The sequence below is a fragment of the Protopterus annectens genome, chromosome 1.part1 (genome assembly GCF_019279795.1).
Source record: "Protopterus annectens isolate FY-2018-M chromosome 1.part1, PAN1.0, whole genome shotgun sequence".
NCBI classification, from domain to species: Eukaryota; Metazoa; Chordata; order Ceratodontiformes; family Protopteridae; genus Protopterus; species Protopterus annectens.
The window spans coordinates 1,137,282,430-1,137,304,140 of NC_056726.1; the positions used below are offsets into that span (position 1 = coordinate 1,137,282,430).

General features: G+C 38.5%; 1 protein-coding gene across 1 annotated transcript in view; it reads left to right on the forward strand.

The window, feature by feature from the left end:
* LOC122809101 (deleted in malignant brain tumors 1 protein-like) overlaps positions 1-21,711 on the forward strand; it is a gene marked incomplete at its 3' end in the record, with an annotated part of 811,935 nt that overhangs the window by 755,144 nt on the left and 35,080 nt on the right. The window contains 1 exon segment of the mRNA XM_044080344.1: positions 13,377-13,712. Within this exon segment, the coding sequence (XP_043936279.1) occupies positions 13,377-13,712 (336 nt within the window).

Consider the following 21,711-nt stretch of genomic DNA (forward strand, 5'->3'; position numbering starts at 1 on the left):
TCTTTAAGTGGAGCATGTCCAACAGCTCTGGGTTTGACATAGCTTTGTATGTTAGGCAGAGATCGCCTCTGTGTAGGCGATATACAATGGAGAAAAGCTCGAGTTTTTTGAGATGGTCTGTGTAGGGCATCTGTTTGAGGCCAGTAATCCTCTTTGTGAGGTATTTCTCTGACCTTTCCAGTTGTTGTAGATGTCTTGTGAGGTACATACCAAAAGGGGTGTTGTACTCTATAATGGGTCTAATGAGTGATGAGTAGAGGGGAACAATGACCTCTTCTTTTCTGGATGAGAAACCTTTTGTGATGAGGTGTGCCACGTAGAAGGATTTCCTGACCACTGTGGTGATGTGATTATCAAAGGAGAGATTACTGTCCACATGTGTCTCAAGGTCTCTTATCACACTTTTGGTGTTAAGTAGACTACCACCTATGTGGTAGTTCACAGGTACAGAGTTTTTACCAAAGGGGATGACAATACACATTTTGGCATTGAGCTTCAGGCCATGGCTTTGACACCAGGCATCTGTCTCAGTGAGGCCCTTTTGTAGGATGTCCACATCATTAGGAGTTTCGATTATGGCTCCTAGTTTGCAGTCATCTGCGAACTTCATTAGCCAAAGGCCTTCTGTGTCAGCCTGTACTTCAGAGAAGTAGATACCAAACTGGAGAGGACCCAGGACTGAACCCTGTGGTACTCCACTTGTCACTGGTCTGAAGTCGGATTTGGAGTCTGATAATTTCACATTGTGGGTTCTGTCAGTGAGCCAGTTAGTAACCCATCTTGTGATATAGGGATTTATACCTAGTTTAGTGAGTTTATCTATAATTCCAGAGTGTGGGATGGTGTCGAAAGCCTTGGCAAGATCTAGATAGGCTGTGTGAACCACCTTACCCTCATCTATGGCTTTGGTGACTGTTTCAAAGAAGTCAATCAGGTTTAGGAGACATGATCTGCCTTTTACAAACCCAAACTATGTGGGGTCCAGAGTTTGAAGGTTACCAATGTCTTTGTTTATAAGTTCCATGATGATACATTCCATGGCCTTGCAGACCAGGCTCGTTAGGCTAATGGGGCAGTAGTTCCCAGGGTCCGTGGTGGGTCCGCCTTTGTGGAGTGGGATAACAGTTGCCATCTGCCATTCAGTGGGCACAAAGCCTGAGCTGAGTCTATGACTGAACATGGTGCTTAGGTGGGGTGCCAGTTTGTTCTATAGTTCATGTAGAACTCATCCTGGGATGTTGTCAGGACCCATATATGCTGTGTTCTTTGCTTTGGAGAGTGAGTTTTTTACCTGTGCAACCGTGATTTCAGGAACTAGAGATGGGCTCTTTAGGGGTTAAAGTTATCACTGAACCTGTCTGCCAGGATGTTGGCAATATCAGTTGGTTCTGTATATTTAGTGCCATTGTGCTGTAACTCAGAACAGATCTGAGTGTTGCCATTGAGATTCTTGACATAACTATAGAATGCTTTCTGGTTATCTTTAAAATCAGTGGCTATTTTGTTTTCATAACTAGCTTTAGAGGATTTCATGAGGGATCTCAGCTTCTTACTGAGGTTGACCAGGGAGTTCTTCCAGTTATGGGATTTTACTCTTTTTTGCAATATTTTCTTTCTTCTGTTGTAGAGTTGGTTTATGGCAGGAGACCACCAGATTGGCTTCCTTTTTTTGGAGGATAGCATCTTAGAACTGTTAGGGATGGCAGTAGCCATGCACTCATGTAGGTGCTTATAAAATGCCTTTGTGTAGGGTTCAGCAGTCGTATCTCTATTGTCTGGCTGCAAGGGTGTCGTGAAGTTTGCCACTTCTGTATTAAGAAGCATGATGTTGGCTTTGAAGAAATTTTTGACTGTGGTTTCCCTAATGGGGGGTGGTAGTGGGATGTGGATGTCTAGGCTGATCAGCTTGTGGGCAGATCTGACCAATGAGGCGATGACCTCTGGTGTGGAACACCGGTCGCCCATGTTAGTAATGACTAGGTCTGGGATATTGTTGCCCCTGGTGGGGGTGCAGATAAGTTGATCCAGGACATTTGAATTTATGAAGTCAAATAAAAGTTGAGCAAAAGAGTTAGTGCACAAGTATTTTTCCCAGTTGATGGTGGGGTAGATGAAATCTCCCACTATTAAGGTGTTGGGTTGTACCTTAATATTTTTCAGTGTTTCAAGAAATGTGGAGTGGGACTCTTGGGGCATGGTGGGGGATCTGTAGCAAGTAATAATTTGGATTGCAGTCTTGCCCAAAGTTAGTTGCACTTGGATAATCTCGGATGCATTATGCTTGGCAACTAGTCTGGAGTTGTGGGTATCTTTGATGAATATGGACACATCTCCACCTTTAGTGTTTCGGTCCAGGTTAGGTGGCTGAAAGGTGTGTTATGAATTATAGCCCATTAATGCTGGGGTGCTATCTGGAGCCTTGAACCAGGTCTCAGCTACTTCACAGGTGTCGATGTTCTCCATTTTTAGGTGTGCCTCGAGCGAGTACATTTTGAGGTTTACACTTCTAGCATTGAGTAGCATTACCCTCAGATTTTACTTGCATGTACCTGTTACGGTGGTGGATTTGTCTTTTGAACCTTGCCTAAAAAAGACACTATAGGGGTGGCAAGAGCCTTGGCCAGTATCCGGAATCCCAAAGGCAACAGGTGCAGGCCATCTCTGGCAAAGCATCGTGGTCTGTTGATCATGTCGTCCCAGGCAGACAGATACTGGATCCCCTTAGAATGACACCAGAAGCTTAGCCAATTTTTGAAGTCAATCATTTTTTCCTTGTACTGTGGTATCATTCTGGATGATGGCAGGATGCTACTCAGGGCTAGGGTCATACCTGCCTGAGCTACAAGATTGGAGAGCTCCTCCATGTCTCTTTTCATGTAGTCCAGGGAGGTACATCTCAGGTCATTCATGCCAACATGGACAATGACAGAGTCATAATTGTACTTGTTGTGGAGTGACTTAAGTGCATGCGTTATGTGGTGGATCCTGGCACCTGACATGCAGCTGACTGTAACTTTCTCCTTATTCAGCCTGGTAAGTGGGACGTCAGTGTGCCTGACTATAGAGTCTCCTATGACTAAAGTGTTTGGTACATTGCTTTGCTTTAGGGGCTGTTTTTGGGTGGCACACTGGTATTGTGAGATATGTGTCACATTAGTAGTAATTGGCATACGCTTATGTATCAGTTTTGGAGGTCTTTGTTTCTTGGGTAGGTTAATGTTAAGGGCCTCCACATATGTGGGTTTTGTGTTACTATGTGTGGGTGTTGGTGTGGGTTCTGTAGGGCTATGTGTTGCTTGAGGTGTAGTGCAGATGTTCACCTTCTCCTCTTAACTGTCTAGTACGGTCTTGGCTGGAGAGAGCTTTGCTTCTAGTTTAGCTATGTAATTGCATCTCTCGCAAGTTGTAGTATTTGTTGGTAGGAGGAGAGGGTTGTCTGTGTACATGAGGCAATTGCTACATTGTCCGAGTATGCCCAGATTCACTAGCTGGACAGGAGAAATCACCTGTAGCTGACCCTTGGACATGCCTGTTATGGTGCTTTATAGTAGAGTACAAGAGCTGTTTTTCCTTACTTTGGCAAGGTACTTGCAGCTTAGGTTCTTAGTGCTTATGATTTGATTTTAGTGCTTGTATTAGTTTATGGATTCTTTAGTGCTTTCTAGCTATAATATGAGCAAGTGCTGGTCATAGGGGTTCAGATTTCACAGCTACTACTGAAAAGCAGCAAGTTCTAAAGGAAAATTTGAAGAGCAGACTTTTTGGCACCAGGAGTAGATTAACCCTAGCTGAGCGGAGCTGCGCGGTGCGCAAACCCGGGTAAACTCAGGTTTTAAGAAAAGGAAGTTTAAAGGTATAGAAGCAGCCCAAAATGGCAAATAGTAAAACAAACTAGAGCTGGAAACCACTCCCCTAGTGATAGATAGGTTGTTCAGAGATTACCATTGCCACTGATAGGGTACAAGACTACCCTCTATCCCTGCAAGGCCTGCTCCACTCCCAACAAAAAACACAATCCAGAAATCAGCAAATCTGGGATCTGGACTATACGAGTTTAAGGAAAGGTGGGAAATGAGGAGGCAGATAGGATTTTTGTAGAAGATAGATTTTTTGTTATAAACTACAATCCTGCTTCAATAAAATAAAATTCACCTCTGAAAAACCATACCGTTCTCATGACTGCCTAGCAATCACAGAACTAAAATGACTAGAATTCTCCCACCATCTAAAATATACCCAACTATCCTTAGCCCACAAACTTATAAGTAAACCTAATGCATGCCCAGCTCTCAAAGCAATCCTACAAAGATATACCCCTACTAGAACACTAAGATCTTCCTGTATACCCTTGCTCACAGTAACAAAACCCAACAAAATAGCTGGTCAGTGCCTGTTCTCCCACTCCATAACCAAACTTTGGAATAACCTACCATCTGAAATAACCCAACTTGACCACCCAAAAACCTTTACAATAGCTCTAAAAACACATTATCTAAATAATCCATCCTGTACCTGCCTCAGAAACAAACCTACTCAAAAAAAATAAATGAAATAAGCACATTTACCATTCATTGGGTTGGCTTATCTATGTAAACCCAGCCTTTCATAATAATCTTTGGATAATTACCTCCATACAATATACTATATTCTTAACATAGATAGCACTGTATCAAATCCCGTGTTTCTCCAATGTTGAATAAAGTAAACTCCTGCAAATTTGTTACTTAAAATGTGCTTTTTCTCTTTCATCTTGTGAAGACTTCTGTAAATCTTGTAAATTGTATTTAAACTTCTGTAAATCCTTTAAATAGTATTGTACACATATAGTTCTTTTCTCTGAATTACTGACATGCAATATTTTTAAAGCCTATGTCAAACTTATTATCACTGTAATGTATTGTGGAGCTTTTCTCCCTTGGCCTCCGCTGAAAATGGGTTTCTGACCCAGTGAACTTTCCTGGTCAACAGATGTTAGTAAATAAATAAATTATTTAAGCTAATTCTTAGTTTCTGTGGGTTTTTTAACCCTTGTAATGAGTTTTATGGCCATTGGTGGATGTTTAACTAAGTTTCTGTACTAAGGCCATTTTAACTCAATTCCTCTCAATGCCTTGTATTTTTATTGGTCTTCCTGTTGGACCCTAGGAAACTGAAAGCGTCCTGTCTCTGGGTTTTATGGGCATTTTTGATCCTGCCAGGTGATTGGTCAATCATCCCCTCAGCCAGGCAGACTGCCACAGAAAGAGTATCGGAGCAAAACTGCCCATGTGCCAGTAAAGTATTGTGTTCTACAAACATCTACTGTTACAGGCAATTAGGAGTTGGGCAACTGTAATTTCTCACAACTTGGTATAGATTGTTTTGTATGTATTATTCATCTAAGCCTCTTATTTTTATGTTATTTCTTTTTGATCTTTTCCTTTAGTGATAAAGCTGCTACTTTAAGAATGTCTGGTGCTCAACTAGGAAACCTCACCTTACGCAACATGATGTTGTGACTATTGTCTAATGGAAAAAGTTAATATTAATATTCTTTTACGTGATTTTCATTGCCCACTAATGTTTCTTTTTTAACTTCCTTTATGCTTCTGTGTAATTCTCAAATTGTAGAGAAAAGACAGGTAATATCTCTTTCCAGCAGAAGCTATGAGGTTTGGTAAAATAAGTGGTGGTGTTGCGCTGCTTCACAGTACCAGCCCAAGGCACTGATTGAACTAACTATGCACCAGCTGTACGTACTTGGATAGAAACGAGGGAACTTCTTTGAGGGGGTAGACACATTTTTATGGCAAGGTAGAATGTATCATCCCCAAATTACAAACGTTGCTATTGTCAAGAAGTAAGCCTTCTTCCTTTATATGTAGAAGACATCCTTCTTAAGAATGGTCATGGGATGATTGTTGTTTAGATAATTTATTATCTAGAGAAAAAGATGAGCTCTAGGAGATTTACCCTCTTTACATTTTTACATCTTTTTAATTGTGGGCACTCATTTAATGATGCAATTAACTTGATGTAATAGTTTTTACATTTTCTTGCTAGTTTTTTTTTTTTTCAGTGTAATGCATTATATTACATGAGAACTGGTGTAACATATAGAGTTCAGGAGGACATTGTAACTGTAGCTGTTAACTTTCCCAAAATGGTAGTCATATACTGCTTTATCAATGACTTTGTTGAAAGTTCCTGTATAGCGTGCTGAAGCACTGACACGTCCAACAGTTAATCAGTTATTTATTATTCACTCCTACCTGTAATTTGCCAGTTTAATACTTTGCTTTGTACTTGCAAACTGTCATGACCAGCATGTATTGCCCAGTTCAAATCTGTCACCATGAAACTTCATAGCTCTCTCTGTATCATTTTCCCCAAGATTTAAATTTACAAAAACTCCAAAATTTTGAACAAATCATTTTATCTAAAAGTCTAGCCAGTGCAATCATCTTAAGTAACTTTCATTGGTGGTCACTTCAAAAATAGGACACCTAAGTAATGCATGCTGACATTTATCACTAAAATGTTTGTGCCCATGCTAACTCAGCTTCAAAATTTCCTCTCTGTTTGAAGTTAAATAAAAGTACAGCCAAGCACTTTATTACTTTATTTTGTGTTTGACTCTTCTTAAAAGTACTCAATTGTATTTATTCTGCCACATTTATTACTGCTTGGTAGTAGCCTGATTAAATTGTAACTGTTATTCTAAGCCTTTTGGTTTAAGCACTTGGGCTTCAGACCAGCTATTTTAAATTAAGAAGGTTTGTGGTCTACGCTCTTCTGGGAGGAGAGGCTAGATTCTGCCCTTCTGAGCTGGGAATTTCTGGTTAAAGGCTTATTGTGCCTGCTTATTTAACTGTTTCTTTCTGAAATTAGTGCACCTTGTTTGCTGTAGCATAGACTAGATACAAGCCTGCTGAATCCAGCTTTGTTTGTATAACTTGAGCACTAATCCAGGCCATCTTTTTTGGAGAAGGTTCCCCTGCAGCCTAGTGGCAGGAGTGTGCAGTTAGAAGTTGTCTGATTGAAGACTGCTGGAACAGGGCTCAGTTTTGATCTTTTTTACTGGTTAATTGGGTAATTTGTTTAAATCAGTTTGCTTGTTTTCTATTGTTATATAAAAATGCACTTTATGCATCTGCTTTTACTATATTTGTATTTCTTCCTACTTTATTAGTTTATTTTGCTTTTGCTGCCTGTTCTTAAAAGTACTTAATAGCATTTATTCTGCTGCATTTATTACTGCTTGTAAGTAGCCTGATTAAATTGTAACTGTTATTCTAAGCCTTTGGTTTAAGCACTTGGGCTTCAGACAAGTTGTTTTGCATTAAGAAGGTTTGTGGTCTGCACTGTTGCGGCAGGAGAGGTAGTTTACATCATTCTAAGTTGGGAATTCTTGAGTGAAGGCTCAGTGTCTGTTATTCTAAAAGCATATTAGTTCAGGTTTAAGCACTTAGGATTCTGGAACAGGGCTCAATTTTGAGTTTTTTTTACTGGTTAATTGGGTGATTTGTTTAAATCAGTTTGCTCATTTTCTATTGTTATATAAAAAATGCACTTTATTCATCTGTTTTTACTGTATTTGTATTTCTTCATACTTTATTTTGCTTCTGCTGTCTGTTCTTAAAAGTACTTAATAGCATTTATTCTGCTGCATTTATTACTGCTTGTTAGCACCCTGATTAAATTGTAACTGTTATCCTAAGCTTTTGGTTTAAGCACTTGGACTTCAGACCAGTTGTTTTACATTAAGAAGGTTTGTGGTCTGCACTGTTGTGGCAGGACAGGTAGCTTACATCCTTCTAAGCTGGGACTTGCTGATTGAAGGCCTACTGTCTGTTATTGTAAAAGCGTATTAGTTCTGGTTTAAGCACTTGGGCTTCGGGCCAGTTATTTTACATTAAGAAGGTGTGGTCCTGCACTCTTGTGGGAGGAGAGGCAAGATTCTGCTGTTCTGACCTGGAAATTTCTGGTTAAAGGCTTATTGTGCCTGCTTATTTTAACTGTTTCTTTCTGAAATTGGTACGCCTTGTTTGTTGTAGCATAGACTAGATTCAGACCTGCTGAATCTAGTTTTGTTTGTATAACTTGCGCCCTAATGCAGGCCATCTTTTTTTTGTAGAAGGTTCCCCCCACACCCTAGTGGCAGGAATGTGCAGTTAGAACTTTTCTGATCAAACACTGCTGGAACGGGGCTCAGTTTTTAGCTTTTTATTGGTTAATTGGTTAATTTGTTTAAATCAGTTTGCTCATTTGCTATTTTATATAAAATATGAAAAGAAAAATACATTTTATGCATCACCACTTAGCTAGGGTTAAACTACCAGAGATGGCCTGCACCTGTCACTCTTGGGATTCTGGATACTGGCTAAGGTTCTTACTACCCCTATAGTGCCTGTTTTAGGCAAGGTTCAAATGACAAATTCACCACTGTAACAGGTACAAGCAAGCAAAATATGAGGGTAATGCTACTCAATGCTAACAGTCTAAACCTCAAAATGAACTCACTTGAGGCACTCCTTAAACTGAAGAACATCGGCATCTGTGCAGTGACAGAGACCTGGTTCAAGGTTCCAGAGAGCACCCCTGCATTACCAGGCTATAATTCATTGCACACCTTTTCGGCCACCTAACCTGGACCGAAACACTAAAGGTGGAGGTGTGTGCATATTCATTAAGGATATCCACACCTCCAGGCTAGTTGCTCAGCATAATGCATCCAAGAATATCTAAGTGCAACTAACTCTGGACAAGACCATAATCCAAATTGTAAGTTGCTACAGATCCCCCACCATGCCCCAGGATTCCCTCTCCTCATTTCTTAATACATTGGAAAATATTAAGATACAACCCAACACCCTAATAATGGGCAATTTCAACTACTCCATCATTAACTAGAAAAACTACTCATGTAGCAACACTTTTGCTCAAAGTTTTCTGGAGTTCATAAATTTCAGTGCCTTGGATCAACTTATCCACACCCACACCAGGGGTAGCAATATCCTAGCCATGGTCATTGCCAACATGGGCGACTGGTGTTCCACACCAGAGGTCAATTCCTCCTTGGTTAGAGCCGACCACAAGCTAATAACCCTAGACATCCACATACCGCCCCCACCCCTCATAAGGGAAACCACCGTAAAAAATTTCTCCAAAGCCAATTTTATGCTTCTTAAGACAGAAGTGGCAAATTTCATGACACCCATGCAGATGGACAATAGAGGTATGACTGCTGAATCCTACACAAATGCCCTTTATAAGCATGTACACGAATGCATGGATCATGCTTTCCCTAACAGAACCAAGATGCTATCCTTCAAAAAAAGGAAGCCAATCTGGTAGTCCCATGCCATAAACAAACTCTACAACAGAAGAAAGAAACTGTTGCAAAAAAGAGTAAAATCCCATGATTCGAGGAACTCCCTGGTCAGCCTCAGTAAGAAGCTAAGGTCCCTCATAAAATCCTCCAATGCTAGTTACGAAAACAAAATTACCACTGATTCTAAAAACAACCACAAAGCATTCTATAGCTATGTCAAGAATCTCAATGGCAACACTCAGATCTACTCTGAGTTACAGCACAATGGCACTAAATATACAGAACAAACTGATATTGCCAACATCCTGGCAGATAGATTCAGTGCAAACTTTACCCCCCTCTCATCCCCTCAAGGTCCTATCTCTATACTGGAAGTATGTAAAGTTTCTGTAATCATGGCTGCACAGGTAAAAACCACACTCTCCAAAGCCAAGAACACAGCATCCATGGGACCTGACAACATCCCAGGCTGGGTTCTACATGAACTACAGAATGAACTGGCACCCCACCTAAGTACTATGTTCAATCATAGCCTCACCTCAGGCTTTGTGCCCGCTGAATGGTGCACAGTTATGGTTATTCCACTCTGCAAAGGTGGAGCCACCACAGATCCTGGGAACTACTGCCCCATTAGCCTGAAGAGCCTGGTCTGCAAGACCATGGAATGTATCATCATGGAACTTATAAACAAAGACATTGGTAATCTCCAAACTCTGGATTCCACCCAGTTCTGGTTTGTAAAAGGCAGATCATGTCTCCTAAACCTGATAGACTTTTTTGAAGTAGTCACCAAATCTGTAGATGAGGGTAAGGTGGTTCACACAGCCTATATAGATCTTGCAAAGGCTTTTGACACCATCCCCTACTCTGGAATTTTAGATAAACTCACTAAACTAGGTATAAATCCCTATGCCACAAGATGGGTTACTAACTGGCTCACTGACAGAACCCACAATGTGAAAGTAGCAGACTCCAAATCTGACTGCAGACCAGTGACAAGTGGAGTACCACAGGGTTCAGTCCTGGGTCCTCTCCAGTTTGGTATCTACTTCTCTGAAGTACAGGCTAACACAAGAGGTCTATAGCTAATGAAGTTTGCAGATGACTGCAAACTAGGATCCATAATCAAAACTCCTAACGATGTGGACATTCTACAAATGGGCCTCACTGAGACAAATGCCTGGTGTCAAAGCCATGGCCTCAAGTTCAATGCCAAAAAGTGTAGTCATCCCCTTTGGTAAAAACTCTGTACCCATGAACTACCACATAGGCAGTAGTATACATAACACAGAAAGTGTTATAAGAGACCTTGGGACACAGGCGGACAATAATCTCTCCTTTGATAATAACATTGCCACAGTAGTCAGGAAATCCTTCTATGTGGCACACCTCATCACAAAAGGTTTCTTATCCAGGAAAAAAGAGGTCATTGTTCCCCTCTACTCATCACTCATTAGTCCCATTATAGACTACAATGTCCCTTTAGGTATGTACCCTCACAAGACATCTACAAATGTAAAGGGTGCAGAAATAACTCACAAAGAGGATTACCGACCTCAAACAGATGCCCTATGCAGACCATCTCAAAAAACCCCAGCTTTACTCCATTGTATATCACCTACTCATAGGCGATCTCTGACTAACATACAAAGCTATGTCAAACCCAGAGCTGTTGGACATGCTCCACTTAAAGAAATCCTGATCCCTCTGAGCTACATGCTCTAAGGACCTAAACTTTGTCACCACAATAAACAGAACATGCTGGAGGAATCTATTCCTGTCCCAGAGACTTCCCATACTCTGGAAAAAACTACCCATCTATATCAAACAAAGCTCCTCATTAGCACTCTTCAAGAAAAATCTTGATGATTGGATGGGAAATAGGAAATTCACCATGGGGATCACTTCTGTGGCTCTGCTTGACAAAGGCACAGGAAAATAATTTTCTTGCATGACGAAAGCCAGGGTACTTTTTTTGGCTAGGCTTATATAGGCCCTAGGACCAACAGTCTGGTACCTACCTATAAACCGATGAACCTATGTGTTCTTTGCTCTGTGATGGATCCATTTTAGTAATTTTCACTTCATTTGCAACTTCTCGTCTGTTAGAATTATCTGTAAACCCACTGTGCAAAGAAATGCAACACAAATACAGTTGTAACCACTGTGCCATCTTGCAGATTCCTCTGAAATATAAGATTTTTACTTTTCTTTTCTAATGAGGACATTCAAATCACCTGGCTTTGTGAGCAGAGGCCAAATACCTCTCAACTTTCTAGATTTTCATTGAATGTCCAGATATTTGTCTCATATTTTTGTTCTGTTCCTCATAAAATCTGTGGGTTTCTGGCAAATCACTGTGATGATCTAGGAAGTAAAGTCACTAAATAATGACATACATTTGAGTTTCAGATTTCATATCCTTCAGAGAAATGAATACCAAGTAAAATTCTGTTATTCTATAAACTTTCTAAGTTTAAAGAGCAATATTTAAAATCTGTCCCTGATTTTTGGCCTTTCTCCCCCCATTATGTCAAGATTTGTCCAGAGTTCTTATACTAAGTGGTTGAGAGGTATGGAAATAACTCTCTGGGTAAAAACAAGATGTAATTCCTTCCTACAGGCAAGCAAGTGAGGAGCAGGCAAGCTTACAAAAAGCCTCTTATCAGATTCATTTAAGCCCCTTAGAAATAGTATTATTCAGAAGAAAAATTTCCACAAAGTTTGTTAGACAACTGATTTTATGGGATGGGCAGAAAACTAACGATGGTCTTGTTGCAATGCCAGTTCTGTGTAGTGAGAGGCTAAAGCCCTGACTATGACTGAGATGATCAATGAAGCCAGATGAAGGAAGATGAGAGTTAGTGGCTGATGCTGGATGCTCCATACTTAGTCAAACAAAGAGGTTCAGAGTACTGCAATTCTGACACTAGAAAGGAGTATTGCATGAAGCATTATGGGCAGGGATAGGCTCAGCTCTGTCAAGTTTCATTTGTGCAATAACCTTAATTAAGCATCAGCAGGAGTAGGCATGTTCACAGGAGAAGGAGCTACGAGCACTTAGAAAATGGAAAACATTCCTCATGGTTGTCTCAGTGGTGGGTAAGACATGGATTGCTCTCACCTCATTGATGGGGATGAATGAGAACTGGCATTTGGGTGGTAAGCAGGCCTGAGGGTAAGAAGGAGCATACAATCAAGGTGTTGGGATACTTGTGGTTTGAGGGGCTCCTGGTCTTATAAATGGTGATATATGGTGGCATTTTCTAAGACAATTAAGTTGAGGGCTAAAAATTAATAATTTATGTTTGCAATCTGCATATTTAGAGCTGTTCTGTATATTACATGAATATTAAAATGTTCTGCACATATTACTAATAAGAAACCAAATGAAAATGTTTTCTTCACTACTTTAATAATGGAGCATTTAATGTTAATTTTCTGAAACTAGCAGATTTCTTCTATTTTCCATTACAATGACTGGAAGAGACTGCTTTTGGGATCTATGTTTGAACAAAAAAAGATGCTAATTAAAGTAATAAGTGAAAGGTGAAAGAATTATTCTATAGAATGCGGACTGTTTTATTTGTTATATGTACTTTTTAATTATACTGCTGTTTGTGTTAGAAATTTGTGAAAAGAAAAGAAAATTTGTTAAAAAAGAAACATCTCAGAATTAATCATATCCACCATCAATGTTGCCATCAATCATCTTTTCCCCATTTCATGCATGGAGTTAGGGTGTCACAATTTAATGGCCATCACCTAAAACTGGGGTTCGCATTGCCAGGCTGTCCTCTAGAAATGAATGTATGAGCATTCTTATGAAACATACAGAAATCTCACAGTGTCAGTATAAAATTGACTATTGAAAGAGCTATTTTCAGTTAACAGTGCAATTGGTTTGAATTCACATGAATATACACCTGATATTCTTGTGCTTTATGGTTGTTTTTTTAGATTTGATTCAGAAAATGTACAAAAGCCCCTAACTTCTTGTGAACACTATAACAAAATTATTGCTTTTAACTCTGCATGCCTTGTTCATTTTTTGTTTTCTCAGGACCAGCAGCAATAACTTCAGTGAGCCTGTCAGTTCAGGAAAATCCTTGTTCAGGAAAAGTACAGTTTTACCTTGCAAATTTATATAGTTATTATTATATCAGCATTGAAAATGGCCCTGTTGTAGATTGGGATCTTAAGGACGCAAATGCCGTGTGCAGGCAGAGTGGCTGTGGACTTGCTGTTGCAGCACCGAGCAGCTCTGAATATGGCCGAAAATCTGCTTTGCTGTCAATCCAATGCATTGGAAATGAATATTCTTTATCTGCATGTTCTTTGTCAATAATTGCCTCAAACGGAACAAAATATGAGAAGTATCCTGCTGTCAAGTGTTCAGGTATGTATGTAATGAAAGCATCAGTTATGCAAAAAGTGATAAAATTAAAATAACATTGTTTTAAATATCTGCTTATTTGTTTTGTTACATGTGTGGGTATTAAAGAACATTCATTATATTATTTTCTTCTAGCTACTATGTCCTTACTCAAAAATATTACAATGATGTAGGATGCAAAATAAATTTGTGCAATGGTATGTAACACCTTAAACCTCAAAGCAAAGTGAGGAGACTGCATTTTGTAAAGAATTTGTTAAATGTCACAAGGCAACATTATTGATTTACAGGTATCCCAATGTTAGATCAAAGTATACAGTTCTGGTAAAAATATAGAAAACAGAAAGTAGATGTATATGAAACCAGTGAATGTAAGTTAGTTTCAGTAGTACATGCACATAATAAAATGAAATTGCTCAAGAATATTTATCTTATATGTCCTAATATACTTATTAATGATATATGCAAATAAAATGTGTACATTTAGCAGGAGCTATACAAAATATATAGTTAAATACCAACACGTGTATGCAGTTTGAAAGCACAATAACACCAGTAGTTAACATGCCATGAGCATTGTATGAACCATTAGGTGTAGGAAGTGCCAAAAGCTGTGTAGGGGGAAAGCAGCATCTAGTACTAAAAAATAAAAATAAAACAAAAAGAACTGAGTGAAAATACAAGGTTATCTAGCAAATTAAACCAGTTGTTGTTGTTGTTGTGTCTTTCGGCTTTTCCTGGTTAGGGGTCGCCACAGCGGAACTCCTGTCCACTAATAATTGGCAGTAGATTTTTACGTGTCGAGTTGCCAGCTCTGACGCACAACCTTCAACGAAGGTACGCCCATTCACGCATGTCTCCACACAGAAGACGCTTTAGCTGAGAATCGAACAGGACAACGTCTTACTGTGAGGCGACAACGCTACTGCAGCACCACCACCGCAGTCTTGCAAACTGAACTCCCATATTCATTGGAAAACTACGAATACTGAAGTGATGAATTTTATAAGATATTCTGAAGTTATATATTCATTTATTTATGTTCAGTCAGCATCATAATAAGCCTAAACTGAACAAAAAAGAATTAGACAGATAGGATAGATAGATAGATGGATAGATAGATAGATAGATAGATAGATAGATAGATAGATAGATAGATAGATAGATAGATAGAATGATAGATACACAGACAGACAGATTTCCAAAATCTGTTTCACCTAACTAACCTGGAGTCTTTCCTTACAAACAGTGGGTGCAGCATAGAAGCAACTGGATGGTATGCTGGTCCATGATGGGAAAGAAACTGATACCCACACCCACATACAGACAAATGCACACAGATTTGTAGCAACAATATGGAACATTATCATTTCCCTTATATGTATATCATTTATGGTATTGGAATGTGGATGTATACGGAACATCCTGGCAAAAAGTCATAAAAACACCCTTAACTGCTTTCAGGCCAAAAAAAGGCTTCAGTGAAAATAGAATCATCACTACTGCAAAAATCAAGAGGGGAATTACTGAGGAAAACAATTCATTTCAGATGTAGGTCTGTTGATCTTACTTGTTTTTGTACTGCATTTTTTTTTAATTTGTCATGTTGTGTTCATTTATAAACAAACTAAGCAAACTGATTGCTGCAGGCCTTCTTTATTCAAAGACCAGACTACAAGGTTGGGAAAAGTCAATAAATTTGGCTCAGACTGATTATCTTAGAAACTGCTATGTCTTTTGGAGGAACTGGGAGGCACAACTGATACTCATGAGAAAAACAAATTTCACATTTGCAGTAACTATTTGCTCTGAGGGTGTCATTTTAACAACTGGGCTACAATAATGATTGTCTATACCACTATGTTTTCTGTTTGCCCTACTGGCTTATAGAACATACAGTAAAAAACAAAGGTGACTTTACATTGTAGATATTGAAAGTGGTTTATTTTTCCATGCTAGAACTGATCACACATTGCAGTATTTCTGGCACAGTACAACTTCTCCAGAAATGAATATCCTTTCAAAGATGCAACTTCACCTATAAAATTCCAGCAGATACAAGTAAAAAACATCATATCTGTGTGCCTATTCTGGGTCTGATGTGTTGGCTTTTCTGACACAAGTGGCCACCAGACTATCTTGTACATTTATTTGTTTACTTAACATAAGTTGGTCAATCCTTAGATAGTGTGGACCATGGAACCCTTTTCAGCAATGGCGCAGACCTAACACTGACAGAATACTGAAATGTACAAATAAAACAAGTTAGATACCACGACAGCTCATCAGTTAGATAGTACAATGCACTGAATAAATCAATGTACTTAAGAGAACGTACATTTTTTGTTAGATAAAAACTGTAATGTATAACAGACAGTAAGAAAAAATGAATAAACATGCTTCATGGCACACATTTAAAGACATGACTTAATACGTATATATATATATATATATATATATATATATATATATATATATCCCAAACTAGGCGCCGTAATTGACTCTCCAGCCGACACAAGCATCCTACAAAAGGGGCTCAGAGAAACAGACAACTGGTGCCAGAGCCATGGCCTCAAGCTAAACGCCAAAAAGTGTATAGTCATCCCCTTTGGCAAAAACAAAGTGCCCACAAATTACCACATAGGTGGTAATCCATTAAGTATGGAAGAAGTAATTAGGGACCTGGGGACCCAAGTTGATAGCAATCTCTCATTTGAAAACCACATGGACAAAGTGGTTAGAAAAACATTTTATATAGCCCACCTAATCATAAAAAGATTCACACCTAGATCAGGGGAGGTCATCGTGCCTCTTTACTCATCCCTCATCAGGCCCATAATTGAGTACAATGCCCCTTTTGGGATGTACCTTACCAGACACCTGTAGCAACTGGAAAGACCCCAAAAGTACCTCACCAAGAGGATCAAAGGGCTCAAACAGATGCCATATGCTGCCCGGTTAAAGAAACTCCAGCTCTACTCAGTGGCATACCACCTGCTCAGAGGTGATCTTTGCCTGATGTATAAAGCCATGTCCAACCCGGAATTAATGGACATGCTGCACCTCAGAAAATCCAAATCCCATCGAGCAACGCTCTCGAGAGACTTGAACCTAAGCACTGAAAAAAATAGGACATGCTGGAGGGACAGATTCATAACCCAGAGGCTCCCTTCACTCTGGAATAAAATCCCAGTCCAGGTTAGGCAGAGTCCCTCATTGACTCTCTTCAAGAGGAATCTTGATGAGTGGATGGGAGATCATAGGTTTACCCCGAGTATCACTTCTGTGTCACTGTTAGACAGAGGCACAGTATACTAACCTCGAAAAAGGGCATAGCAAAATTCATTTAAAATGGGTGGCGAAAGCCAAACACACTCTGGCTAGGCTTATAAATGCCCCAGGGCAGATAGCCTAGTATGAACCTATGAACCTATAGCTATGCAACAATGTGGTGTGTAAATTGGGATTTGTTCATTCATATATATATATATATATATATATATATATATATATATATATATATATATATATATATATATATGTATATATATATATATATATATATATATATATATATATATAGATATAGATATAGATAGATAGATATATATATCTATATTTATATGGGTTCCCTTCATTTGTTCGAACTTTCAAATGTTCAAAATTCATATGGCCGACACCATATGAACGAACGTTTGAAACACCGACAAATGATAGCAGAGATCCCAATACAGTGCTGATCCGTAAATTCCCCTTTCCTGCACTGTATTGCAATCTCTGAGTGAAAATATTTAAGTAGCAGGGGTCTGGGGTGTGCAGGGGGCTTGCCCCCCTGCATAACACAGTTTTTAGTTGTTAACTCTACAGTTAACATTGGTACTTCAGAATGTCGGTCTTTTGGAATGTCGGTCATATGGTGTCGGCCATATTAAATTCGGCATTCTGAAAGTTCGACATTCTGAAGTAGATCCATATATATATATATATATATTTATGTATTTATTTATTTTATTGACATTTGTTAACTGGGTTAGTCTAACTGGGCTTGAGACCCATTTTCAGTGGAGACCCAAGGAGAAAAGCTCCAAAAAAACAGTTACATGAAAATCAATAGTGCAGTTAAAAGTTTTAAGTACATAAATCAATGAGAGATAGTACAAGGATCAAAAATAGCAAGTCCTTTAATACAGCATGAGTAAAAACAAAACAGAGAGCTTACATGATTTGACAAAAAACACAATATTTGTACAAAGCAGTCATGTATTTACATAAGTGAATTTTGTATCTTAATTGATAAAAAACAGTCGTTTATGTTTGATGATGTAAAGGACAAGCCTTAGAAATGAGCATATGGTGTTTTAGTTCATTTTTAAAATATAATGGTTGGGTGATGGTACATATGTTTAATGGAAGTTTGTTCCAACCGACGGCAACAGAATATTTATATAGAAGTTTACCAACTGTTTTCTTAGGTTGGTAGATGTCAAGTAGTTGCTGGTTAGAGGTACGGAGGGTCCGAGGTGGACTATAGGTAGAGATAAAGGATAAAAGAGATGGACAGGATGGAGGTTTGTAAAGCATGTTGTGCAGCCTTTGAAATTGAGATAACTGGAGTTATTGGGGAGCTCAAGCCATTCGAGAGAGTTTAGAGCAATACAGTGATGAACATTGGAAAGAGAGTTTGTGATAAATTTAGCAATTTTGTGGTAAGTTTGTTGGAGTTTGTTTAGGATTGTAGTTTGGATGATGGTGAGTACTGGGGTGGCATATAGGAGGGAGGGAAGGAGGAATCCTTGTGCCAGTTTCAGTCTAGCATTGTGGGTTAGAAAATTTTTATTACGATACAGTAGACCCAATTTCTGGTGTGTTTTTTATACATTGGAGTAAGTACAGGTTAAATTTTAGTTCATAATCAATTATGACTCCAAGGAGTTTTGTGTGGGTATCCATTTGGATAATTGTGTTGTTAGAAGATTTAATAGCAAAGGTAGATTTCTGATTAGTAAGAGATCGGGAGAGGAAGAGCAAGAGTTTTGTCTTTTTGGGGTTAAAGAATGAGTAAGTTATCAGACAGACATTTTTCAGTGGATAAAAAGGCATTTTGGGTTAGGATATGAAGCTTGGTCATATTGTTAGAGATAGAGATAAGTGTTGAGTCATCAGCATATTGGATGAGAGAAGATTGTTTGCAGGATGTGTAGAGATTGTTGGTGAAGACATTAAATAGAAGGGGACTCAAGATGGAGCCTTGGGGTACTCCAGTTGGGACAGGAAGGAATGGTGAAAAAGATGATAGCCATTTGACAGATTGCTGCCTACAGGATAGGTAACTACTGAACCAGGCCAGGGAGGAAGAAGATAAATTAAGATTAGCAAGTTTAGATAGCAATATAGGATGAAAGACTGTATCGAAGGCTTTGGAAAGGTCAAGGAAGAGGCAGGATATGAGTTTGTTGTTATCAAGGGCTTCAGCTATGGTATGATTTAAAGATAGGAGGGCAGTGGTTGTGCTGTGGTTGGGGCGGAAGCCATGCTGAGTGGGAGTTAGGAGGTTATACTGGAGGAGGCAGTTAAGAAGCTGAGAGTGAATGCATTTTTCAAGAATCTAAGAGGGGGGGATAGAATGGCAATAGTTTGTTAGTTGGCAGGATTAGTGGTGTTACCACCTTTGTGTAATGGAATAGTGAAAAAGGATTTCCATAGGGAAGGCATGGTGGATTCTAGAATAGATCTGTTAATTAGTATAGATATAGGATAGGCAATAGATTTAGCAGCAAGTTTGAGGAAGGTTGGAGGTAGACTGTCAGTAGATGGAGAGCAGGGTTTAAGCTTAAGAAGAAGCAATTTAATATAAGAAGTAGGAACAGGGTGAAAGGAAAAGATAGTTTGGTTTGGGGGGTTAGGATGTGTAGGTGCAGTGGTGGTGCTGGAGTTTAAGGGAATTAGTTTTTAGATGCTTTCAATGAAATGCTTATTGAGGAGGGTAGCAGTTTCCTGTGAGGATGTATTAGGATAAGGGGAGGGGTTTGCGGAACAACCCCAGAGAAAGAATTTTGTAGAGTATAGACCAGAACTTTTGAGGGTTAGATTTGTTGTTGAACTGGGCAATGTTGTAGTAGGCCTTTTTGTCATTTGTACATTGTTTCGTAGCAAGGTTCTTTAGTTGTCTATATTTGAGTAGATGGGATAATTCTAGACTTTCCAGACACTGTCTGCTTTAGTTGCTAACATGCAATAAAATAGAGTTAAAGACAGAAATAATGCACTTATGCACTGATGGTCTATATTAGTTCGCTGAAGTCTAACTTCAGTGAACACCTATTCAGCGACCTCATTTCAACGAAAATCATTTTAGTGATTTGCTGAATCTACCAAGGGTAAGTAAACACTTGTCCTGCAACACAATGGACTGACACACAACTAAATTGAACCCACACAAGTGGGGGGCTGTGCCCCAAACCCCACCCCAACTATATATGCCAACTCCGAGATCACACTATAGTGGAGAAAAGGGAAAAGTCAAGTAGATGACCAACTACTTCTTTGCCCTTGGCAAATTCAGTGAATCGTTATTGTAATTTCTTTGAAGTGCAGTCATTGAATGGGTGTTCACTGATGTTAGACTTTGGTGAATTAATGTAGACCCTTTACTGATATATCTCACTCTAAAATACAGTGAATGCACTTAAGTTCTTTACGCACAATTCTGTATGAATTATTAATTATTTCACCATTTATAAATTAATGAACTCAGTTAAATATACAATATTATTTACTACTTTATTCAGGCTTACCATCGGACTCAACTAGTTGCTTTACACGCTGCTCTTGCTGTGTTATAGGAGATCTGCTCTTCAGCTGTAACAAGGAAACACAAGGCAATTCTTGTTTCAATGTTTTCTTTAACATATATTATACAAATAATATTTCTAAGCTATTCCATTCACTGCAGTATTTACTTAACATGTAAATATTTATTTATTTATTTATTTATTTTACATTTGTTAACCGGGTACTGTAGCTCGTTTTCAGCGGAGACCTGCGGAGATAAGCTCCATAACAATAGTACAAAAAAATTACAAATTTTTTTAAAAAATTTACAAATAGTATACACAAAGTTTGACAATTTCCAACAAAAACAATTTACAAAAAGGGGATTGTAAAACAGAAAACATTACATTTCTTAAGCCTTAGTACAGACAGTAATACAAAACTCATTAGATATATAACTAAAAACCATTGTGGTATTTTCATTTGGTAGAAGTAAGACAAGAAGATAACAGAACAGAAAATACCTGATCGAAGGCATGAGCATAGCCATTGTTGAGTAAGGTATTCCTTTAGGAGTTTTTTTGAAGCTATGACGATTTGTGTTTTTTATGATATTCTGGGGTAATAGGTTCCACTCTTCGGCTAATTTGAAGGAGAAGAGAGTCACCAAAGAGACTATGGGACTTTGTAATCTTGAGTATAAATTTCTTGGATGATCTAAGGGTCTTGGGGTTGGTATTTAGCTTCACTAGGTTGGAAGGAGCAAGGCAGTGTTCAGGTTTGTCGATTAATGGGGTGGGCAGTGGTGAGCTGATTGAGCAGTAAGTGATGAATCCAAAAGGTAACCACAAAAAAGAAAATGCCAGGGAGGTAACAGCAAACACAGACACAGGTTTTTGAGCACTTTTGTTCAATTTATTAACAAGAACTTCATCAGAATACTCACACCCACACTGCAACTTTTAAAGGGCAATGCATGAAGTCACATGTTACATTGCACCAATAGCTTTTGAAAATACAATACAAAAATATATCTCAATAAAGATACCATAAAAAAAATTATAATTTTAATAAAAAAATTATATATATATATATATATATATATATATATATATATATATATATATATATATATATATATAGTCATTCAAATAAAAAAATCTATATTTATATATATATATATATATATATATATATATATATATATCTATGGGATCACTACTATATCCCG